The sequence below is a fragment of the Platichthys flesus genome, chromosome 7, assembly GCF_949316205.1.
Source record: "Platichthys flesus chromosome 7, fPlaFle2.1, whole genome shotgun sequence".
NCBI lineage: Eukaryota > Metazoa > Chordata > Actinopteri > Pleuronectiformes > Pleuronectidae > Platichthys > Platichthys flesus.
The window spans coordinates 26,840,383-26,864,761 of record NC_084951.1 but is presented as its reverse complement, the minus strand read 5'-3'; the positions used below and the strand labels follow the sequence as shown (position 1 = coordinate 26,864,761).

The 24,379-nt window shown below is 43.7% G+C and overlaps 5 protein-coding genes across 6 annotated transcripts in view; 3 read left to right on the top strand and 2 right to left on the bottom strand.

The window, feature by feature from the left end:
• Positions 1-333: 333 nt before the first annotated feature.
• Positions 334-8,661, bottom strand: cdk16 (cyclin dependent kinase 16). The gene is made up of 17 exons (XM_062391974.1): positions 8,538-8,661; positions 7,790-7,984; positions 7,183-7,344; positions 6,753-6,871; positions 6,472-6,600; positions 5,730-5,786; positions 5,503-5,617; positions 5,249-5,343; positions 5,073-5,135; positions 4,147-4,270; positions 3,860-3,980; positions 3,442-3,539; positions 3,249-3,354; positions 2,792-2,834; positions 2,610-2,700; positions 2,448-2,528; positions 334-2,124 (listed from the first exon to the last, which is right to left on the bottom strand). The coding sequence occupies exons 2-17, from the start codon at positions 7,911-7,913 to the stop codon at positions 2,087-2,089; spliced, it is 1,566 nt and encodes a 521-aa protein (XP_062247958.1). The 5' UTR covers positions 7,914-7,984; positions 8,538-8,661; the 3' UTR covers positions 334-2,086.
• A 403-nt stretch (positions 8,662-9,064) lies between these two features.
• On the bottom strand, positions 9,065-12,208 carry abt1 (activator of basal transcription 1). Its single transcript, XM_062392653.1, has 5 exons — positions 12,115-12,208; positions 10,864-11,314; positions 10,557-10,732; positions 9,518-9,703; positions 9,065-9,442 (listed from the first exon to the last, which is right to left on the bottom strand). Exons 2-5 carry the CDS (start codon positions 11,312-11,314, stop codon positions 9,260-9,262), a joined length of 996 nt encoding a protein of 331 aa, XP_062248637.1. The 5' UTR covers positions 12,115-12,208; the 3' UTR covers positions 9,065-9,259.
• A 295-nt stretch (positions 12,209-12,503) lies between these two features.
• On the top strand, positions 12,504-15,121 carry rad51c (RAD51 paralog C). 2 transcript variants are annotated; one of them, XM_062392852.1, is made up of 5 exons: positions 12,504-12,644; positions 13,086-13,268; positions 13,346-13,574; positions 13,681-13,897; positions 13,983-15,121. In XM_062392852.1, the coding sequence occupies exons 2-5, from the start codon at positions 13,151-13,153 to the stop codon at positions 14,415-14,417; spliced, it is 999 nt and encodes a 332-aa protein (XP_062248836.1). In that variant the 5' UTR covers positions 12,504-12,644; positions 13,086-13,150; the 3' UTR covers positions 14,418-15,121. The 2 variants fall into 2 exon arrangements, with proteins under 2 accessions (XP_062248836.1, XP_062248837.1); XM_062392853.1 differs by having other exon boundaries at positions 12,575-12,644; positions 13,063-13,268.
• A 429-nt stretch (positions 15,122-15,550) lies between these two features.
• Positions 15,551-17,532, top strand: LOC133957045 (CMRF35-like molecule 8). Its single transcript, XM_062392468.1, has 5 exons — positions 15,551-15,625; positions 16,270-16,608; positions 16,761-16,957; positions 17,118-17,220; positions 17,373-17,532. The coding sequence occupies exons 1-5, from the start codon at positions 15,595-15,597 to the stop codon at positions 17,375-17,377; spliced, it is 675 nt and encodes a 224-aa protein (XP_062248452.1). The 5' UTR covers positions 15,551-15,594; the 3' UTR covers positions 17,378-17,532.
• A 2,167-nt stretch (positions 17,533-19,699) lies between these two features.
• The window catches only part of grm6a (glutamate receptor, metabotropic 6a), a 12,729-nt gene continuing 8,049 nt past the window's right edge, over positions 19,700-24,379 (top strand). The window contains exons 1-7 of the mRNA XM_062391895.1: positions 19,700-20,281; positions 21,104-21,320; positions 22,553-22,688; positions 22,767-22,921; positions 23,050-23,190; positions 23,288-23,488; positions 24,329-24,379. The exon at positions 24,329-24,379 is cut by the window's right edge and continues 89 nt beyond it. Of these exons, the coding sequence (XP_062247879.1) occupies positions 19,700-20,281; positions 21,104-21,320; positions 22,553-22,688; positions 22,767-22,921; positions 23,050-23,190; positions 23,288-23,488; positions 24,329-24,379 (1,483 nt within the window). The remainder of the gene's footprint in view (positions 20,282-21,103; positions 21,321-22,552; positions 22,689-22,766; positions 22,922-23,049; positions 23,191-23,287; positions 23,489-24,328) is intronic.

The window sequence follows — 24,379 nt, the reverse complement described above, 5'->3', positions numbered from 1 at the left end:
AAAACTAAATACATTGATACTCATTATAATGATAATGTTCCTATTGAAGCGTCTAAGTCTCATGAGGCTGTTTCCAGGTCAGCTACACAAGTTCTAGTGGTCGTTTGAGCGGGGACTTCTAGCCCCTCCCCTGTCAGCATTAGGAGACCCTCCAAGGGGCCTCTCCCCCATGTGGGCCACTCCCCCAGGGGCCACTTCCCCTGGTGGCCACTCCCCCAGGGGGCCACTCATTGTAGATGTGGAATCTGCTCGTGTGTTTGTATGACCACACGTTGTGGTGAATGGATCATTACTGTGGAACTGGTGATTTAATCAAAACGTTTAGAGAAAACATTGAGAATAAATAATTTTAATTCATATTCAAACTGAATAGTGTAAATATATCCAGAATACATGTCGTAAACAGTTGTACACAGTCAAAGGATTTAATTTCAATTCCATACATGAATATTTCAAGTATCAGATCAGTTATAGCATCAGATACGTTTCAGTGCTTTTCGTCAGACGGAAGAAAGTTCAAAGAAAAAACAGCATAGCAGTTATCTGGAAGAATCCCATCATGCATTGCAGTATATTGCAGATAACTTTGGTATTTTAATACCTAAACATAGCTCATCAGTAAATTTACAAAAAAACAGCATCTGGATCAAAGTGGATGCCAAACACACACGTTGGATTTCTTCTTAACATGTAAAACATTTAACACGTCCGGACATTAATCTCTTTTCTGATTATTCTTAAAAATAAACTTTGTGATAATTCACTTCTGTCAGATTTCTTCAATCTGACTGAAGTGAAACAGGATTTAGTGTTTGAGAGTTTTCTGAGGTTAAAGTTAAATTAACCTAAATGTGTGTCAGCAGATATTAAAGTAAATCACATTATTAACGATAACTCTTGTTGAGTTTTAAATACTGACCAGTTACATTCAACAGTCTTTCATTAACTAACAACAAAAACATGTGATGCTTCATGGTGACTCCGCCCCCTGTGACATTACTTCCTTAAACACGTGTCAATCACAAAAACAGAATCTGATTCAGAGAAAAGAATCTGAAAAATCCAGATTCACAGTTTTTCTCTGAATCTCAGTGAATTTAAATATTTTCATAATAACAAACAAAAGTTTAAATGTTAGAGATAAGATCATTGATGCTGTTTTCATATTTAACACAACGATCGTAACTTGTTCCCGATTCTTGATTTAAACTAAACACTAATTAATCTGTATTTCAGATTGGTTCATGCTATGGATTCTTATTGATTATTTTTTGTTCTGTTGAATCAAGTGGATCCACTGAAACAATATAAAGATTATTTCTAAATTCTCACATTTAAACAAACATGTGACATTTTTACAGTAGATTAAAAACACATCATAATAACACCGATCATTTCTGTCTCATCAATTATTTTATATTGCTAATATTCATTCACATTTTGAAAAGTTCACAACAGTAACTTTAAAAACAACTTAATTTAAGCTTCTAACTGAAAAATTAAAACTTTTCAAGAAAACAAAATTCAGACAGAAATAGCTAAATGACCTGTAAGTGATGGACAGTGAATAGGCTCCTCCCACTGACACCTGGACGCCAGGTGTCAGTGAAACTGATGAGAAACAGATTTACAAAAATAATGTTTCAATTCAGGTTCTAATTTAATCTGTTGATCTGTGTTGATCATTGGTGTTGTGATGCGTTTCTGTCACTTGAAAACAAAACCAAGCAGCTGTAGAGTGTGATGTCATCATTAACGAGATGATGATGTCATCATAAAGGTGGTTTTAAATCAGTGACGATGGAAGACAGAATTCACTCCATCATCTTTTCAGTTATTACATCCTCACCTGTTCATATTCAGAACTGAAGCCCTGTTCTGATTGGTCAGAGGAGAGTTGTGATTGACAGCTTCTTCTTCTTCTTCTCTAGAAAAACAATTGTTTGTTGTGTTCTTTTGTTTCACTTCCTGTTTCCTGCACCAAAAAAATCCATCACTTCCTGTTCTGCCAGTTTCCCTTTGTTTGTCCATTGAGAAATCCAAGCCCCAGATGATGTCATAACCAAACACTCTGCCCATTATGATGTCAGAGGAGAAGACTCCGCCTCCTGGTCGGACTGTTTGCTGGATAGAAAGAAACTTTATTTTTACTCCAACACATTTAATAATTGTCTTTGTCTTTAATTGACACTTCATCTCATCTGAGGGTCAGTGAGCAGGAGCTCTGGAGCTTTCAGTCGGTCACATGACCTTCAGCCTCAGAAGATGAGAAACTTTGTGATCAGCTCAAAAGCTCCAGATGAGGTCATCACCTGATCATCAGCTCTGTGTATCAGGTGTGTGTGTGTGTGTGTGTGTGTGTGTGTGTGTGTGTGTATATGTGTTACCTGTGTCCGTTGTGTGTGTGTGTTACCTGTGTCAAGTGTGTGTATGTGTGTGTGTGTTACCTGTGTCCGGTGGGTGTGTTGTCGTCGTTTTCTTTGTCTCTTTTTCCAGGTGAATCTCAGTCAAATTGAAAATCGACATTGCTGAAATGACAGGGACCTCATGATGACATCATCTGAAGTGACATCACAGAACTCAGGGTCAAAGGTCATGATGAAACTTACTGTCAGGAAGCTTGGTCACTCTGTTTCCAAGGTTACTGAAGTATTGATGACTCATGGCGTCTTCAGCAGAAATCCTCTTCTTCCCTTCAAACTAACAATTCAGAAATATTAATGACAATATAACTTTAATGTTATTATTCATTATGATGATGTCACGTCTCATCTGTGACACATTCACTGACCTGCAGGAATTTTGACAACAGCTCCACTCCTTCACTGCTGAGCCTGAATAACACACACACACACAAACACACACACAAACACACACACCGAGAGATTATTTTTCTTGAATGACTATTTTTATGTTTTATTATTTACACATACACAAGATACGAGGGAGAAGACGTAAGGAGTTAGGAAAGGAGAACCAGGAGAACCAGGAGAACCAGGAGAACCAGGAGAACCAGGAGAACCAGGAGAACCAGGGTTCAGAGAAATTCAGGCTCCACTTACGCTAAACAAACATTGAAGCTACTTTCTTTATCATTTAGAGAATCGTGATCATTTCACTCCGGTAGGAAGGTCCCCGCCCGGTGCACTATTCAAACGCACCTGAGTGGGATCGGATCAAGCCGAGTGTAACTGGGGTCAGAGGGTCGTCAGTGTAGCTGTGTTGTGTAGTTGTGTTGTGTAGTGTACCTGGGGGTGTGGTCACTTAGTCTTTCTGCTCTGTATTGAGGAAACTTGAACGTCACAAACTCGTCTTTAGAACTGATCCCAGACCAGATTTGCTCTGTGGGTGTACCTGTACACACACACAAAAATGTTCTCTGTTCACTCACTCATTTTAAACAGGACCAGTAAACAAAGCCAGATGCTGATTGGTTCTTACCGAGTAGTTTGAAGATGAAGTGAAGCTCCTCCTCCACCGTGGAACCAGGAAACAAAGGTCGACCTGTCGCCATCTCATAGAAGATACAGCCTACGCCCCTACAGACAGGTGAGAGAGAGAGAGAGAGAGAGAGAGAGAGAGAGAGAGAGAGAGAGAGAGAGAGAGCGAGAGAGAGAGAGAGGGAGAGAGGGGGGGATATAGAGAGATAGAGAGAGAGAGAGACAGAGAGAGAGGGAGAGGGAGAGAGAGAGAGAGAGTAGGGGGTGAGAGAGAGAGGGGGGAGAGAGAGAGAGAGAGAGGAAGGAGAGAGAGCGAGAGAGAGAGGAGGGGGTGAGAGAGAGGTGAGCAGCGCTGTCAGTGTGTTCGTGAAAATACTTGTGTATATAAGTATAAGTATATATAGTGATGCAGTACTGACCACATGTCGATGTGAGTAGAGTAGTCGGTGCTGCCCAGTAAGATGTCCGGAGGTCTGTACCACAGAGTCACCACCTCGTTAGAATACGTCTTTGTAGGAATCGACTTCGCTCGAGCTAAACCTGAAGTGAACAGATCAATCAAAACGTTATCAACATATTCATATATAAATATTATCATTATCATAAACCTGACACACACACTTTACAAGTGTGTGATTCATATTAGTTGTTAGTGTGTCTGTTGTATGTGAGTGTCAGTATGTTTTGTCTGTTGCTTGTCACTCACCAAAGTCGGCCAGTTTGAGTTCTCCTCGCTCATTGATGAGCAGATTCTGAGGTTTCAGATCTCGATGAAGAACTTTTCTTTTGTGGCAGTACGACAAACCTCGAAGTAACTGAAAGAGGAAGAGCTGCGAAAAGAAGGGAAGTGAGTAAACCATAACCATGAGTCAACTAAACTAACCATGAGTCAACTAAACTAACCATGAGTCAACTAAACTAACCATGAGTCATCTAAACTAACCATGAGTCATCTAAACTAACCATGAGTCAACTAAACTAACCATGAGTCATCTAAACTAACCATGAGTCAACTAAACTAACCCTGAGTCAACTAAACTAACCATGAGTCAACTAAAGTAACCATGAGTCAACTAAACTAACCATGAGTCAACTAAACTAACCATGAGTCAACTAAACAAACTCTGACTGACTGAAACTAAACCTGAGTAATCTAAACTAAACCACCACAGAATATAACCTGCAGTAAAAGTAGGACAAAGAATGACGGTAAAGTTCTGATTCACAAAACTTTGTCCTCTACAGTTGATCTTAATATGTATTTATTTGAGGAGGATATAAGCTGAGTCATATTTCAGAGCCGCATCCTTCATAGACCGATTGTGTCGCACCGTGGATCCAACATATCCCATGATTCATTGCGCTTCAGTGACGAACTGTAGAGCTCATGCTAATGCTAACACGAGCTCCATGAATTCCACCGGTTAATAAACAACTTCCTGTCAGTGTTTGTATTTTATGTTCAGGTGATTCAGACCTGCAGCTCTAATTCAACTAACTAACTTAATGTTAACTAGTTCAGATTCTATTGAACTCACAACTCTGTCTATATGTAAATGTAAAAAAAAAGTACAGTATATATATATATATTATAAACATTAAAAACATATGTATATAAAAAAGTTCTCTCACTTTGAAGTTGTGAGCATGGATCATGTTTCCACAGTCGTCCAGGTACTGTTTCAAATCTTTGTCCTGAAACACACAACAGATACACATCAGACTCATTAACATACAGTGTGTGTGTGTGTGTGTGTGTGTGTGTGTGTGTGTGTGTGTGTGTGTGTGTGTGTGTGTGTGTCTCTCACCAGGTACTCGAACACCAGTGTGAGGGATTTCTGCGTGTGAATGATGTCGTGAAGCGTGACGATGTTGGCGTGTTTCAAATCCTTCAACAGAGAAACTGGGAGAGAAAACACACACTATTAATACACACAGTGAATTTGTGTCCCTGTCTGTTGAATTGATAATGCAGTGTTATTGATAATATTATTGCACTGTAGTACTATTGATGTGTTATGGATAGTACTGTAGTCTTGATACTGCAGTATTGATGGTGTACCTTCTCTGATGGCCGTACACGGAGCTCCTTCTTCATGTTCCAGTCGGATTTCTTTCAGAGCCACAAGGTTGTCAGTCAGTTTACTACGACCTTTATACACTGAAGCATACGTCCCCTACACACAGACAGATAGAGACAGACAGGTGAGACACACAGAGAGACAGACAGGTAGATAGAGAATGCTTTGAGTCGTAATCAGTTGTTCTACAAACACATTACGTCCTCACCTCTCCCAGTTTGTCCAGTTTGATGTAGGTCTCCAGTTTCCCAAAACCAATCTCTGACTGTGGACACACAGAGAGACAGATACAAACACAGACAGGTACAGAGAGAGACAATATATAAACCAGATAAAAACAGGTTGTCATGGAAATTACTGAATCTAACTGTGATCCCTGAAATGTAACAGATCCTCCTGTGCTGACAGCTATGCTCAATGTTCAGTTGGATTGACCTGATGAAACATCATTATATAAATTCCACTAAATGTTTGCATCTGCCTGATATCAGGAAATGTTAGTTACTTTGAGCCTAAATGCCCTTGTGACTATTTGATGTTTTGCTCAATGTCTATACACTCAGGAGACGGGGGGGGGCATCTACCCCTTCGCTGACAAAGTCGGACCACTGGACACGTCCTGCCTGCATGATATCGAAGGATGACGTGAACCCTTGAGCTGTGCATAAAGCTGGCACATCTCCTGTCACCCGTTGTCAGAATCTTGATACCTGCAGTGGTGTTGGAGATTCTGTCCTGCTGGGCCAAGTGTTTGCTCAGTAACACTGTCTGTGTTCAAATCTATTCTCTGTAAATTGTTTGTTGACCATTAATTAAATACTTTGAGATCATTGAATTGATCACTGAGTCTGATGGTTTATTTCCTCGACAGGTAATTACATACAAAATTCCCACGACACAGGTTACTGGTTTAAGGGCTGAACAGGTTTGATAGAAGAACTAAAGCATACCAGAGACACTCGGCGGAGTCGCCTGCTGATTGGCTGCTCAAACAGAGCTGGACCAATCACATTAAACTTCTCCAGGTAGTCGTCTGGAAGACGAATGTCAGCCGGTAAAGACAAACGTTTATTAATGTCCTGAAACACAAAGACGGGTTATCAGACGCTGTTCAACAAAGATATATGAATGTGTGTGTTCCTTTACTTATAAGTTTGTGAGAAACACTTTTAGCATAGACCTGAGGGTGTGTGTGTGTGTCTGTGTGTGTGTGTGTGTGTGTGTGTGTTACCTCAGTAGAGATCTTCTTGGTCCTCAGTCTCACTGGAACTGGACTTGTCTTTACATCGTCTGAAGAAGCTGCATCACTTTCTCCATCTGAACTCATCTTCATATCCTCATGGACGATCTCTGAATAAACACACACAGGGTGGTGTCAGTGGGTAGAGCTGGTCGTCCACTAACCAGAAGGTCGGTAGTTTGAGGCCCAGCTCCTCCATTCATCGTGCTGACGTGTCCTGGGACAACACACTAGACCACAATCTGCCCCTGACAGCAGTGAATGTTTAGATTCACACATTTCATTGAGTTAAATTAATCAAATTAATTGAAACTGGAAACCTCGGTTCATTAGTTTGTTTGTTAGTAGAGTGGTTAAGTAGCTGGTTGGTTGGTTAGTTAGCTAATAGCTAGTTAGTTAGTTAGTTAGTACCAACTCTCACCCAGTCTGTTGGTGTGGTTCAGGTAGGAGCTCAGGCTTCGTCCGAGGCCTCGAGGTTTCCTCAGCGAGCTGCTGTAGGACTGAAGCAGAGACTGAACTGAAGAAGAGGACGAGGCAGAACCCCGAACCTTCAGGACAGCAGAAGAAGAACGAAGACACACCTCTGTGTGGGGGAAGAGAGTAAAACAATATTATTAAATATGTTATTGACTAAAAATTAAAGATATATAAAAGGTGCTCCGACCGCCAACTCTTTAAATGCTAACTAACAAACTAACAGCTGTCACTCATGAAGCAGAGATGAGAAGGAGACGGCTCACTCTTCATTTTCTTAGGAAAATACTTTGTATTCTAACTCAGTTGTAGTTATTTGATGACAAATCTCTAACGGGTGAGGCGTCTTGTTTCTCTTCTCATCACAGTATCGATGAAACGTGACAGTTGCTGCATCGTGGGCTTCCCCATCTGTTTTTCAAAACCTGATTTCAGCAAAAAGTGAAACGAAAACCCCAGAAGAATTTATTTTTAAATGTCAGTCCTCAAGCGAGCAGCTAACGGAACACATGGAGCATGTAGTAGTCCCCTGCGTACACCGAGGTGTGTGTTACCTGAGTCACTGTGTGATGTCACTTCCTGGTTGATAGTGTCACTCAACGTCCTTTCCCCTCCTGCGGCCCCTCCCCTCCTCAGGGTGAGTGACAGCTGCCGTTTGATCTTCCTCATCCTCTCCATGAGGGGGGGGCGGGGAGGCAGGGGGGGGCGTGACTCTAGGGGGGGCGGGGAAGCCAGCCTGGAGACCACACCTACACAGGTAAAAACAGGAAATGAACTCTGGAAGAAGCTCAGCATCTGATCTGTCAAAATGAAAACAGATCTGTCACAACTAACAGACAGTGTTTTACATTCTCCTTCTGGTTCTCTAGGGTACTGGCTATGTTCAGTGTTGTTACTGTGATAAACTGTATGTTCTGTGGTACTGTCTATGTTCAGTGTTGTCTCTGTGGTACTGTCTATGTTCAGTGTTGTCTCTGTGGTACTGTCTATGTTCAGTGTTGTCTTTGTGGTACTGTCTATGCTCAGTGTTGTTACTGTGATACACTGTATGTTCTGTGGTACTGTCTATGTTCAGTGTTGTCTCTGTGGTACTGTCTATGTTCAGTGGTCATGTCGATGATCAGAATATTTCCATTCCACGAGTACCTCTATCAGTGTATGCAGTCAGGACCCGTCTATTTGCTGCAGGGAGTGATATAAATAGCAGGCAGAGGTTAATCTCTGGAGCTGTGGCTCCGCTAACGGCTCTGCGGCTCGGTAGTGAAGCGCTGGACCGGGGACTCGACAGGAACCGTTACTCACCGGTCTGTCCCGGAGTGTCCCGGGTTATCTGTGGCTCGGTTCAATCTGAATATGTCCCGGGTCTCCGTGACTCCCAGTAATCTGCCGCCATGTTGCTGCTGCTGAAGGACACGCCCACCCACTGACGTAATTGCACGGCGTCCCCCGGCACCTGCCCCCACCGCGGCTTTATTTACTTTAAATTATTTATTTACACAAATAACACACGGAACAGGTAAACGAAGACGAATAAACAACAAACAAACGTTTAATGACGTCAGAGTAACTGTTAGTTTATTTGAGGTTTTAATAAATAACTTTATAACTGTAAATGTGAGGTTTTAAGCGTTAACTATAATCTACATAGAAATTCACTGAAATCCAAATGTTTACATGTTTCTCTTCATACTGATTAGATATTAATAAATTGACACTTTAATCTTTAATATCACATCAGATCAGTTTATTAAAGTAAAATCCCGAGTGGAGCTTTCAGTGTGATGTCATCACTCCTATTAGACAGACAAGTGGTCCAGAGAGACAGAGAATTTATTTAATTTTTTATTGATAAAATAAAAACAGGTCATTGGCTCTAATGAGCTCGTTAGCAGCTTCTGCATAAGAATCAACCAATCAGGTCAGCAGGCTGCTCCAATGGCGCCACCCCTCAACTCAGACTGAGCTCAGATTGGCTGGTGAAGTTCATCAGTTTGTTTACTGTCTCTGTGGAAATCAGCCGTCTCTCACTTTGATTGGTTGGAGTTGAAAATCTTGGTCAACAGGGAGACATTTGATTGGCTCTTCTGCTGAATGGAGCGGGCCTTGTCAAGGTGCTTCTGGGAAATGGAGTCTTTCTTTTTGTTCTTCTTCATCTGGATCTCCTCCTCTGTCTGTCGCTGAGTGAAGTCCCACGTCTTGTCCTCGGCCTGAGGACAACAAATACATGTTATATTACAGGTGAGATGATGACCTGACCAGTGACCAACTGGTTTAGAGTTTACCTGTCCTCCGTCTCTTCGTCTCTTCTTCCTGTCTTTGTCCAGGTTAGAACTCATCTCCACGTTGTTCAGGTAGAAGTTTGTTTCTTTCTTCGCCTGAGAAACTTCAGTCCTGAGTCTCTGCTGCTGAACTATCCTCTGATAGGCCAGCTGCTCGCTCAGGTGAGTCCACTGGAACCGGTGCAGGTACTGCAGACAGGTAGAGAGACAGGTCAACAGACAGGTAGAGAGACAGGTCAACAGACAGACAGGTAGAGAGACAGGTCAACAGACAGACAGGTAGAGAGACAGGTCAACAGACAGACAGGTAGAGAGACAGGTCAACAGACAGGTAGAGAGACAGGTAGAGAGACAGGTCAAAAGACAGACCTGCAGAGAGACAGGTCAACAGCCAGGTAGAGAGACAGGTCAACAGACAGACAGGTAGAGAGACAGGTCAACAGACAGACAGGTAGAGAGACAGGTCAACAGCCAGGTAGAGAGACAGGTCAACAGACAGACAGGTAGAGAGACAGGTCAACAGACAGACAGGTAGAGAGACAGGTCAACAGACAGGTAGAGAGACAGGTCAACAGACAGGTAGAGATACAGGTCAACAGACAGACAGGTAGAGAGACAGGTCAACAGACAGATAGAGAGACAGGTCCTTCAGAAGCCATATTAACATTTACGTCACAGCTGATCAGGAAGCTTGAACAAGTTCGAAGGCTCAGACACACTAGTCCCCCCCCACCGAGCAACAGAGGCTCCACCAGTTGAGGAACCTTCCCAGCAAAACATATTCCATGATTCATGGGCGGCTGAGGCTGAAAAAAATGGCCCCTGACGGATGCTCACTGTAAATCGTTTGGATAAAAAGCGTGGGCTTAAGGATTTGTAATTTAATGTGATTCATTGAGCTTCAGTGACAAACTTTTTTCGATTTTTTCTGTGAACCACACCCTCTTGTCTGGTAGCAGCTGCCATCACCTGAGTGGACCTGATCCTACGAAGGACGCTGAACTCAGACACAGCTGTCACCAGAGGATGTCAGAGACGTTACCTTGATGCTCCAGAGGTCGGCAGAGAAGCGATGGCGTTTCCTGTTTCCCATCTGCGTGTTGTGTAGAGACGCCGCCACTCGCTTCGCCATTCGTTTATCCCTGAACTCCACCCATCCCTCAGTGAAGTCACACCTTCTCAAGCCGGACTTCTTCTTCCTCCTTCTGACCTGAAGATCTGACGGATCAACATGTCGCTGGTCAGCGATTAATACCATCACTGTGGTTATGTGTGCATTTGTACTTTTGAGTGTACCTGTGTGTGTACTTGTACTGGTTTGTAAACGTGTGTGTGTACTTGTACATTACCTTCAGGTTGCAGGAACACTCGTCCGATCTCTCCGTGCACAGACAACATGTTCCTCAGGTGTTTGGGGCGGAGCTTCGGAGGAATGTGACCTATGTAAACGATTCCTGGAACAAACTTAGAATCTTTGAATTTCATCTTCTTCTTCATCACAGCAGCATCTTCAACAGCTGGTCCTCCCCCCTCTTCCTCCTCCTCCTCCTCATCCTCAGCTCCCTGAGCTGTAGTCATCTTCCCCTCTTCCTCTTCTTCCTCCGTTGTCATCTTCTCCTCTTCCTCCTCTCCCTCATCTTCCTCCTCTTCCTCCTCTTCCTCTTGAGCTGTTGTCATCTTCCCCTCTTCCTCCTCTCCCTCCTCTTCCTCCTCTTGAGCTGTTGTCATTTTCCCCTCTTCCTCCTCTTCTTCCTCTTGAGCATCTGTAGTCTTCCTCTCCTCCTCCTCTCTTTTCTCCATCTGTAGAAACAGTAAGATTAACTGATGACAGATTGCTGTGCTCTGGATTTTATGGTTTATTGTTGTTCGTGCTTTGTTTGTTTGTTACTAACAAATGAATAACAAGAACATTTCACTTCACATCATAAACAATCGATATCACAACAACCTTTTCCACAGGTCAAGTCTCAAACAGTGAATTAAGCAAATTGGAATGAAGCAGAAACTCAATAAGGAAACAGGAGGAATTGTAAATATGGTAGATGGTTTGTATTTATACAGATATTTTACTTTTATAGATCTAATTTTAAAAAATAGTTTTACTTGCTTCTATAGATTCATATCAGGTAGATGCTGCCTCATCTTTTCCAGCAGTGTACACATCTAATGTTGTGAAGCGACACATTAACCCATGTATAGACTCAATAACCACTGGTGGAAGTGAGTTAGTAAATGTTTTACTTAAATACTTTAAAAGTACCAATTTATCTTGAGTAGATATAAGTACTAGCTTTTAATAGTAATAGATTTATAACTAAAAGTACTTGTGTATCATATTTCCTAATGCAGCAGTCTACTACATCATTATGGCTGAGTGACTGTAAATATACTGAAGTAAAGTACAGACACATGAAAGTACAGTAGAGAAGTAAATGTACCACCACCAATAACTGGGCTGCTCATCACTAATAATAATCACTATCGATCATCACTGATCATCTCTACTGATCACGTCTTCACTTCCGGCTCCTCCTCCTTCACATTAAAACTCGTCTTCAGTTTGTTTCTTATTAAATAACAGAATAAAAACAAAAACTCACCTTTTCTTTGCTGCTACACGTGAAAAACACAACGAGCGACGGCTCCGTCGCGCGGAAATGACGTCACATAGCTTCACAAGGAAACCCAGCTGATTTACAGTTCCGGTTCTTTCTTCAAAATAAGACCTTGAGACCCGAATTGAAAGACTGGACGTTTTCATTTCCTGTACATTTTCCAGCAAACAAATATGAATTGGTTATTGGAAGATGTGTAGAAATAAGTGTATGTATGTTTTATATAAATATTTTTGTAGAAATCTCCCTCGCACCGCATGTGTTCCTGAAGCTGGGTTCCTCTACCGGAGCTCCGGGACTTAGAGGGCTCTTCTCAGTATTTTTTATTTAATTCATTAAATCGAATGAAATAAAGTCATCAAATTAAAACTTTGATTCGCAGAGACATGTGACGGATGGTCTCCGACTTGTTAAAGCGAAATCAAACTCTTACTTTGAAATCTTCACCCGGGAAGTGTGTGCATGTACGATTCATGGCGGCATGTTGTGAAGAAGAGGAAGAAGAAGAAGAGCAGGTAAACACTTTCTGAGGGTTTGTATTTGATACAGAGCTGAATGAACACGTGATGAGATGTTTGAAAGTGTCTGAGGAGCCAGAGACCGGAGGACCAGGACCAGGACCAGGACCAGGACCAGGACCAGAGCAACCCTCTGTGGGACATGATGGTTTCAAGGAGCCACAGAAGCGTCCCACAGTTCAATCTAAATGTAAAGGAAAGAACAGCAGATCCCAGTATGAACACCTGACACTGACATTACAGTGGACAGAGCAAAACCAGACTAAACAGGTTCAGACTCACTGGTTCCAGTCCTCCCACAGCAGAGCACAGACACCACTCAGACAACACATGCATCTGGTGCATGTGTTCAGAATTGAGGAAGGGAAACATAAAGTTCGAGTTTTTAAAAGAAACTGGATTAATGAGGATTTAGTATTTCTTAATGTATTTCCACAGACCCAAACCTCCAGTAGGTGGCGCTGATGCACCTCAAAAGATAACCACCAGTAAAGAAGAAGAAGATGCTTCGCTCAGTTTCCAGTTTACGTTTAAGTCTTAACGTGAAGGTGAAACTTGTCTCTGCTGGTTTCCAGTTCACCTCTGACCTTCTGCACCTTCACCCACCACAGCTCAGCCAAGGTGAGAGATCACAGGTTCTACTTCACAGCTTCTTTAATGCACTACAGGTGGATCACTGCTCGTTTGACATGTTGCAGAGGCTGGTCTGTCCCAGCAGGAGGCGCTGGAGGTGCTGCAGGCTGTGAGGAGTGGAGGTGGGGGGGCGTCAGTCTCTCTCACTGCTCTGGAGCTCCTGCAGAAGGAGGCGGAGACGAGGAGCATCGTGACCTTCTCCTCTCGACTGGACGCGGCGCTCAGCGGCGGAGTTCCTGTCGGGAAAACAACGGAAATCTGTGGAACGCCAGGAACCGGGAAAACACAACTGTGGTCCGACACACACACAGACACACACACACACACACACAAACTTGATCTGTTTTTATTGACAAACGGTTGATGATGTCGTTGATCATGTGACCCCTGTGGTGATCAGTCTGCAGCTGGCGGTGGACGTCCAGGTGCCTCAGTGTTTCGGGGGGGTCGGAGGTCAGGTGGTCTTCATCGACACAGAGGGCAGCTTCCTGCGTCAGAGGGTCACCGACGTGGGCGGGGCCGCAGTCAGACACTGCTCCCTATTGGTCGAGGATGAGGAGCAGCGGGTCGCCATGACAACCTTCACCGTGGAGGATATCCTGTCCAACATCTTCCTGGTAACGACAACCGGTCGACATGGTAACAGAAGTCACTCAGGGTTAAGACTGATTCTGATTGGCTGATTGGCTGATTGTCCCTCAGGTGCACTGTTATGACCACGTGGAGCTGCTGGCGGAGCTTCACCTGCTGCCCGACTTCCTGTCCGATCACCCGAGGGTCCGCCTCCTGGTGATTGACAGTGTGGCCTTTCCATTCAGACGGTTTGACGACCTGTCACAGAGGACACGCCTCCTCTACGGCCTCGCCCAGCAGCTCTCTGCTATAGCAACCAGACACACTGTAGCTGTTGTGATCACCAACCAGATGACCACGCGGGTGCGGGGCAGCCAATCACAGCTGGTCCCTGCCCTGGGGGATAGCTGGGGCCACGCCTCCAACATCAGGCTCCTCCTCCAGTGGTCAGGGTCACAACGCCTGGCAACAGTTGTTAAATCTCCAAGTCACGCGGACGCCACCGTCCAATACCAGATCAGCTCAGACGGCTTCAGAGACAGTGACCAATCAGGAGCCGGCTGATTGGCCTGAGGGTTTTCAATATGTGAAGATGAAGGAGACGATTCTGCTCGGACACGTTCATGAGTTTAACTGTAAATAAATAACAGACTGTAGATATGTTAAAACTGATTCAAATATAAAGTAAATAATAATAAATATTACGTTTTCCATACGGGCGGCTCAGCACATTTCCCCTTAAGAGCAAGTCTGATATTGAGAGGATGTTTTTATGTAGTTGACCATTTTTATCACAATGTCGAGAACATGTTGAAGATCTGGTTCAAGTGTTTCTCTTGCAGGAGACTCTCTGTGGATAATACAGTGTGTGGAATGTACGTGCGGCTCCACTGGTAACACTCTCTCTTTCAGTCCTGTCCCGACACACACAAGACAGTTTACTGAAGAAGTTTGATATATCTGTGGAGTCATCTGACTGTAAAGCATATTTCCATTTCTCTGTCCACCAGCTGACACATTATGTCCCGGGCCATGTCGGTGACGCACCGAGCAATAGTCCCGTTAGACAGCGGCACTGATTCCAGATCATTCCAGCAGCGGGTTTAATGTTTTGCGATTGTCTCTGGCTTTTTTGCCTTTGCAATTAAATATGCTATATGATGCCCATTGAGCTGCGGCTGGGATTGGCTTTTGATATACTAAGGACTTTCTTTTGGTCTTGTAAATATTCATACAATAATGGGTTAAATATTCCATTTTAAATAATTTGTATTGACCCACAGTCTGTGTCTCGCGTGTTTTTTGCTCAGTCTTTACAATCATAACACACATTCTTTCGTGGAACTTGGGACAAGATGAAATAGTTTGTATGTCTCTGAGCAGGCGCCCCCTAGTGTCCAGATATATATTCACAGTTTGTCTCCAGAACTCGGAAAAGGAATCTTCTTTAAATTTGGTGTAAATGTTCACAGATGAACTGGTTGGACTCTAGAGGTTAGAGGTCAAAGGTCACTGTGACCTCCATGTCTTCAGAGAAATTCTTCAGATTTTGTTGAACCTTGATCACATTTTTTAGATGATTAAGTCAGTTAGAGGAATAAGTTGTAAGTTACAGAAGAAAGAATGTGAAACGCTGCGTGAACAAGCGGGGGGAGGGGGGGGGGGTTCTTCTTAAGGTCCTTTAGAGAAGTGACAGTTTGGTGATTTCCTGTGAAGCAGCGTTAGAGCTTCAGTCCTCAACATGAACGCTCATCTCATCTTCTTCTTTCTCAGTGAGTTGATTTTATTTTCTCTCTGAAAACTCTTGTTTCTTTGCAGTTATTAATATTTGATCGTGTTTCTTTTCATCTCCTCCGTCTCTTTCACTCGTTCTCAGTTTCATGACCTCAGGTTCAAAGTCTAGTTTATCAGCAGAAGTGATCGACTGATGTTTCACTCATTTCCTGTGTCAAAGTTGTGTCCAAGAATTCCGCTTTTTAAATTTGTGTGATATTTTTATTATTTGTTTCATTTCGGATTTTACTGAAATTATCATTTCATCTTTTTATCAGATTTTATATATAGTTTCTTGAAGTCGTATTTAGACTTTTATTTGTCCCCAGAGGTCAATTCAACCTGAGACAAATAAACGGGCGTGGCCTGTTTCTGAGAATTTTTTCTAAATGCCATTAAAGCTGTGGTGAGAAAAGATCATGAGTCAGTGTCAGCTGTCAATCATGATGTCTCAGCCTGTTTTTATATCATCATAAACTAATTAAGACCAAACTGATCAGAAACCCTTGAACAAACATCAGAGGTATAAGAACGACCTGAAAAGACAGAATTATCTTTGAGAATCATTTATTGAACGTGTGCTTTGATTTCTTACTTTGGCTCGTGTCCCATCTGCTAACATGGAGGAGTGTTGATGTTTCAGGCTCCTTGTTGCAGGACGGTCTCACTGAGTCTGTGTTCACTGGACCTGAAGGAGGATCCATCACAGTCAGCTGCTCATTTTTCTTCCCTGGACGAACGAGGCGTTTCTGCAGGAAGTCGTGTGGAGACGGAGACGTCCTGATTGAGACAGAAGACGTCTCAGCTCAGAGAGGCAGATACAGCATCGAATATGAAAAAGCATCTGATCTACTGTCTAATTCATTTGTTCATGTGACAATAAAACAGCTGAGGAAGTCCGACTCTGGAAAGTACACGTGTGGTTTGAAGAGAACTCTTCATCCAGAGGGAAATGAAAGGATTGAGATCATCGTCACAGACGGTGAGTTTCTACACAAACTGATTCACATTCTACAATTATTCTTTAAATCTATTTTATTTGTACATCACCAAATCAGAGTTCACATAATCTCCATTCACCCTGGTGATAATGTAACAATGTGTGTTTATGTTGTGTTTGTTATTGTTTCAAAGCTTCACCTTCTTCGACACCAAACTGGCCAGTGGAACCTTCTCCAACATCTCTCCCAGCAGCCACAGCCACAGCTCCCACTTCCAGCTCTCCTGAAACCAGTGAGCAGTCATCTGCTCCCACCTCAAGCTCTCCTGAAACCAGTGAGCAGTCATCTGCTCCTCAGGTACCTCAGGTGCAGATGACTACCGGTGAGAAGGTAAGAAGGTGTTTTCATCAGGAAACTGAAAAATGAACAAAGTCACGTTCAAACTCATCGTGATGTCATCGTGCCTGAAGAGGAAGGAAGTAATGCTGAAGGATTAAACACGTACTTCCTGTTTCTATGAATGGTTTAATATTAACTTCCTGTTACTTAGATCGTAGCTCATCTGCTGAATGTGAGCTTCATCTTCATCCTCATCATCACACTCTCAGTGACTGTGATGGCTTTCTGCAGGATCAGAACCAGTAAACACACAGGTAATATACAATTCAATATTACACACACACACACACAGCATTACAATTATTAATAATAACACATTTCATAACATACAGTGCTTGAAAACGTACAGTACTCGTTAACAAACAATATAAATGTGTTTCTGAAGGTTTAAACTGGTTTGTTTTAGGGTGAAGTCGACTCCATCACGTGCACCGACACTGAGGTGGGGCCTCACCTCAGTGACTCACTCCACAGCGCCCCCTATAGACATGTGGACACTGTGTCAGTGAAGAAGCTTCATGTTCTCTGTTCTACACTTATTAATAAACTTTGTATCTATTCATGTGCATTTGTTACCTCTAGCCTGAATTACTGTACTTATAGATTTGTCATCCATGACTCCTCCATACACACACAAGTCATTCATGGAGTTCCACAAGGTTCAGCCATGATATTATTTTAAAGCATTTTAAGAAATAGAATTTAAACTTTAGGGTTATTTATTTTAGCCTAAACATTGCTTTCATTTCTTAAACTCACTAAAGAGATAGGTGAGCAATATGCATGGAGCAGAGCAGGTCCATTCTCTGCTTTATTTTGGAGAGGGCGACTCGGAGATCATTCTCCCCGGTAAGATGAGCTCTGTATTGATTCTTTATGAACGTCAGGACTGAGGAGGTCTTGCACAAGTCCTCCAGCCTTGATAAGTTTTTATTGTTATATAAGTAAAACATCAAAGTCAAAAACAGGTACAGATTCCTGCCTCCACAACACTGTCACTATTTCATATTTATTAGATGGGATATTTACAATATATTTAATTTTGTCTACTTGAAAACAACTAAATATCTTTAAATCCAAAGTCACCACGTGTGTGCCTGACTCAGACTGATGTTGAAAGACGATGTGACTGAATGTGAGATGAAAACTGAAGTTCATTCTTAATAACATGATTCAGTCGTGATCTATAATAACACACTATGATACATGTAACTCACGTGAGGGAGAGCGTTCTCCCACATCCACGCACAACTGGCCTCGTTCAGACTCACAATGTGTCTCAGTAGATTGTTCCTGTAGCAGCTGAAGGTCAGACATCTGACTCACACAGAAACACATCAGCTGCTTCACTTTATTTGTTTCAACGTACAAATATTCAAAACTAAATAAAGAAGATGTTGTTTGTGAAGTGACGGTTTATCAGAAATGATTATTGTGTGTCTGACTGAAAAGATGATGACCTGTCAGATGACTCCTCCAACCAGGTGTTGCGTCTTGATATCAACACCTGAGCAGGTGAACACAGACAGGAAGTGACCAGCAGAGGGCACTGTGGTGTTTTCCTGTGAGGACCGACCAACACACACACACACACACAAACACACATTCACACACACACACAGCAGAATTAATTAAAGAGAGAGAGAGAGGTGTTTCTCTTCACTGATTGGACGGGGGGGGGGGGGTGCTTCATCACGGACTCACCGGGACCGAGCGGAGTTCCACCGGCGGCTTTCAGCGGAGCGTCGCCCGGAGCCGAGCATCGCTGAGCGGATCCAGGACTGAGGTCAGACCGGGAGGAGACGGGCTCCGGTGAGTTACGATGGAAACCAGCGGAGACCGTGATTAAAGATAAAGTGAACGAACCTGAGTCATTAAATGAAATGTAAGTAAACGGATTAAATATTAATCTCATTAAACTTATTGAATATTAATGAAATAATTGATTATTGATGATCAGGAGACATCCGATCAATCACATTTATTTCACACGATCTGTCAATCAATAGAGATAAACATCTGGTTTTCTGTCGCAGGTGTTTCATAAACCAAACATCGATCCATATTCCATCAATTGATCTGATTGATTTAATGATCAACTTTTAAAACCGTTTGAGAGCCTTGTATTTGTTCTAGATATTAATAATTTTCTGTTCATGTTATAATATAATAATCTATAATGTAAGAAACGTGAAAACAGTGAATCCCTTTTTCCATTTCACCTGACCTTCCTTTTTGATTGTTGTGTAAATCGTTTTAAAATGTTTTGTTAAATATCTTCATCTGAGATTTTTTTCTGATTGTGACAAATAGTTGTATGATAGCAAATAGTTAAAGTTAACAAATTAATTTAACATCACAAAATAAAAATATTGATTAATTTACAGTTGTTAAAGACATGTTGAATATCATGATCACATGGTGATCACTGTTTGTCCTCTTCAAAGATAAAACACAGGTAATAAAACATTATTATTAATAATAACAATATTAATAATTTTCTTCTCTGACTAATTTTTAATAAATGGAAAATGTTTAGAAAATAACCATTAAAATCAGATGAAAGGTTCAAACAACTGAAAACAAATGATCAGATCTCTACATCGATTGATTGGTTGATTGGTTGATTGACTGATCGATTGATTGATTGGTTGATTGGTTGATTGATTGATTGATCGTCCACAGGAGTTCACAGAAGGATGAAAAGTCTCGGCTGAACATCAGCTTCACATTATGACATCATCAGGCCCTGCCCACTTTCCCCTCCCCCTACGACATCATCATCACTATGTCTCCCTCTGGATTGGACAAACACCTCATCAGCTGTCCCTGTGGCCCCGCCTCCTTCTGTCTCTCTGGCTCTGGATTGGTGGACTGATGACCCAGGTGAGCGCCTCCCACCAGCACTTCCACCCCCGCTCCATCAAGATACCTGGTGACATCACCCTGGGGGGGCTGTTCCCCGTCCACGCCCGCGGGCCCCACGGGCTGCCCTGCGGCGAGCTGAAGAAGGAGAAGGGGATCCACCGCATGGAGGCCATGTTGTATGCCCTGGACCAGATCAACAGCGACCCCTACCTGCTGCCCAACATCACGCTGGGGGCCCGGATCCTGGACACCTGCTCCAGAGACACCTACGCTCTGGAGCAGTCCCTCACCTTCGTCCAGGCGCTGATCCAGAAAGACACGTCCGACATCCGCTGCTCCAATGGGGAGCCGCCGATCCTCCGCAAGCCGGAGCGCGTGGTGGGCGTGATCGGGGCGTCGGCCAGCTCCGTGTCCATCATGGTCGCCAACATCCTGCGCCTGTTCGAGGTAAGAACACAGCTGTGAGCTCACAGACAACAGTAACTGACCGTCAGTTACAGGTGATCCCTTCTGAAGATCACAGACCTGATCACTCTCATCAGATTCATGGAGGACTGCAGCTGTGTGTCTTCACCTGATTCCAGCTGATTGATGAACATGTGGATCCTGATGAGGTCATGAGGAGGAGGGGCCTAGTGCAGAGCCTTGTGGAACTCCATTATTAACTTCACTGTTCCACGTGTTCTTCTTTTATCAACATCAAGTTTCAGTGACTGTCACAGAATCTCCACGAGCGTGATGATGTCACGATGACATCATCACGCTCGTGGAGATTCTGAGAGTCTGAGGTCATGAGAAGGTCGCTGGTAACCCTGGTAACCGTCTCTGGTTACCAGGGTTACCATGTTAATCCAACGTAAAGAAAGAAAACTGATTATAAAGATACATCATCAGATGATGAAGATGATGATAAAGATAGAAGGAGGAGTCCTTTATTAATCTGCACACACACACACACACACAAACACACACACACACAAACACACCCACACACTCACACTAATGTGATTGTTATTTATTGTACTGAAGCTGTGACACACATTCAGGCTGTTGCATAACACTAATCCCTGTGTTTGTGTGTGTGTGTGTGTGTGTGTGTGTGTGTGTGTGTGTGAGACCTTGTGTTGTTGATCAGATTGACTGATTGATTGGTGCTTGAAGGTTCCAGTCTGAATGAAGTGAACCAGATGATTGATCTCCTGATCCTCAGTCTATATTTTCAGATTATTGATTATTGATTATTGATTATTGATTATTGATCTGTGTCAGATTCCTCAGGTGAGTTACGCCTCCACGGCTCCGGAGCTCAGTGACAACAACCGTTATGACTTCTTCTCCCGGGTGGTTCCTCCGGACTCGTACCAGGCTCAGGCCATGCTGGACATCGTCCGGGCGCTGGGATGGAACTACGTGTCCACGTTAGCATCGGAGGGAAACTACGGAGAGAGCGGAGTGGACGCCTTCATGCAGATCTCCAGAGAGGCCGGTAAACCTCCTGTCTGTCTGCCTGTCTCTCTGTCAGGTGGATTCTTACCTGTCTGTCTGTCTGTCTGTCTGTCTGTCAGGTGGATTCTTACCTGTCTGTCTGTCTGTCTGTCTGTCTGTCTGTCAGGTGAACTCTTACCTGTCTCTCTCTCTGTCAGGTGGACTCTTACTTGTCTCTCTCTCTGTCAGGTGGACTCTTACTTGTCTCTCTCTCTGTCAGGTGGACTCTTACCTGTCTCTCTCTCTGTCAGGTGGACTCTTACCTGTCTCTCTCTCTGTCAGGTGGACTCTTACCTGTCTCTCTCTCTGTCAGGTGGACTCTTACTTGTCTCTCTCTCTGTCAGGTGGACTCTTACCTGTCTCTCTCTCTCTGTCAGGTGGACTCTTATCTGTCTCTCTCTCTGTCAGGTGGACTCTTACCTGTCTCTCTCTCTGTCAGGTGGACTCTTACCTGTCTGTCTGTCTGTCTGTCTGTCTGTCAGGTGGATTCTTACCTGTCTGTCTGTCTGTCTGTCTGTCTGTCTGTCAGGTGAACTCTTACCTGTCTCTCTCTCTGTCAGGTGGACTCTTACTTGTCTCTCTCTCTGTCAGGTGGACTCTTACTTGTCTCTCTCTCTGTCAGGTGGACTCTTACCTGTCTCTCTCTCTGTCAGGTGGACTCTTACCTGTCTCTCTCTCTGTCAGGTGGACTCTTACCTGTCTCTCTCTCTGTCAGGTGGACTCTTACTTGTCTCTCTCTCTGTCAGGTGGACTCTTACCTGTCTCTCTCTCTCTGTCAGGTGGACTCTTATCTGTCTCTCTCTCTGTCAGGTGGACTCTTACCTGTCTCTCTCTCTGTCAGGTGGACTCTTACTTGTCTCTCTCTCTCTGTCAGGTGGACTCTTACCTGTCTCTCTCTCTGTCAGGTGGACTCTTATCTGTCTCTCTCTCTGTCAGGTGGACTCTTACTTGTCTCTCTCTCTCTCTCTAGGTCAGGTGGACTCTTACCTGTCTCTCTCTCTGTCAGGTGGACTCTTACCTGTCTCTCTCTCTCTCTGTCAGGTGGACTCTTACCTGTCTGTCTCTCTGTCAGGTGGACTCTTACCTGTCTCTCTCTCTGTCAGGTGGACTCTTACCTGTCTCTCTCTCTGTCAGGTGGACTCTTACTTGTCTCTCTCTCTCTCTCTGTCAGGTGGACTCTTACCTGTCTGTCTCTCTGTCAGGTGGACTCTTACCTGTCTCTCTCTCTGTCAGGTGGGGTGTGCATTGCTCAGTCAGTGAAGATTCCTCGCGAGCCGACAGAGGGAGAGTTCGATAAGATCATCAGACGTCTCATGGAGACGAGTAACGCCAGAGGCGTCATCATCTTCGCCAACGAAGACGACATCAAGTAAAAACACGAAACCAACAAACCTGCCATCACATCAACATGGTTACAACCCTGACTCCTCCTCTTTGTTTCTGGTAGGCGTGTCCTAGAGGCAGCCAAGCGTGCTAACCTGACGGGTCACTTCCTGTTTGTGGGTTCAGACAGCTGGGGCGCCAAAAGCTCCGCCATCACAGAACTGGAAGACGTGGCCGAGGGCGCCGTCACCATCCTGCCCAAACGAGTGTCCATCGACGGTAAAGATACTAACAACAAAACATCATTGTGTGTGTGCGGGTTACTGTGTGTATCATTGTGTGGGTATTGTTGTGTGTGCTATTGTCGTGTATGTTATTGTGTATCATTGGGTGTGTGGGTTGTTCAGGCTTCGATCAGTACTTCACGTCTCGTTCTCTGGAGAACAATCGCAGGAACATCTGGTTCGCTGAGTTCTGGGAAGACGACTTCAGGTGCAAACTGACGCGACCGGGAATCAAACTGGATCCTGACAAGAAGAAATGCACCGGTACGACCTCATCTGAGGGGGCGGGGCCTGGACACAGACAGAAACTATTACCGGTGTGTGTGTGTGATGTCATGTGACGTCATGCGTGTCCTTGCAGGTGACGAGCGGATTGGTCGGGACTCGCCCTACGAGCAGGAAGGGAAGGTTCAGTTTGTGATTGACGCAGTGTACGCGGTGGCTCACGCTCTGCACAGCATGCTGCAGAACCTGTGTCCGGGCAGCGCCGGCGTCTGCAGCACCATGGACCCGGTGGAGGGGCGCTCGCTGCTCGACTACATCAGAGCCGTCAACTTCAACGGTGACAAAAACACACACGAGATGTAGAGCAGCGGCCAATCAAATCCCTCCTGCAGGAGAAACACCTTATAGATCAGGGGTCTTCAACTTTTTTCAGGCCAAGGACCCCCAAACTGGGCAAGAGATGGAGCAGGGACCCCCTACTATATATATATATATATATATATATATACAGTATAAAATTGTGTTTTATATTAAACTGGGCCTAGTGCCTTGTATAAACTTAGCTATCCTGTTATTGTGCAATCAATACTAAGCTTATCAAATATTAAAAGGGTTCATTTATTCATGTTTTTAATGTAAACATGTCCAAGGTACAGGGAGGCCATGCCACTGCCATTTATAAACACACATCTTGCATACAACACGGAGCTATTAAAGTAATTCACAGATTCATGTTTTTATTTTAAACATGCATGAAGAAGAGACAGTGAATCCTCAAGCCATCTGTGGATGGCACACATACGGCCACATTAGTGAGATGTCGGACCCTGATGGGTAGCACACAACTTATCTAATCTTGGACGGATGGAGGTTGTCAGGCAGAGGGTCATATCAGCCTCATAATATATTGGATGCATGTAAATGTGTATTAAAGACATTTAAATTTGTGGGGGAAAAATTGGCTAGAAAAAAAAAACAAAAAAAAAAGAATATTATACAAAATAAAAAAAATTGTCTGATCAACCAAAGATTTTGTGACCCCCCTGCAGTACCTCCGCGGACCCCCTAGGGGTCGCGGACCCCCTGTTGAAGACCTCTGTATATAGATCGTAAATTATAAATATGATAAAAGGTTGAATAGTTTCCTGTTCTCTCTACCTGTCTGTCTCTCAAACAGGAAGTGCTGGTACCAGTGTTCTGTTCAATGAGAATGGAGACGCTCCTGGTC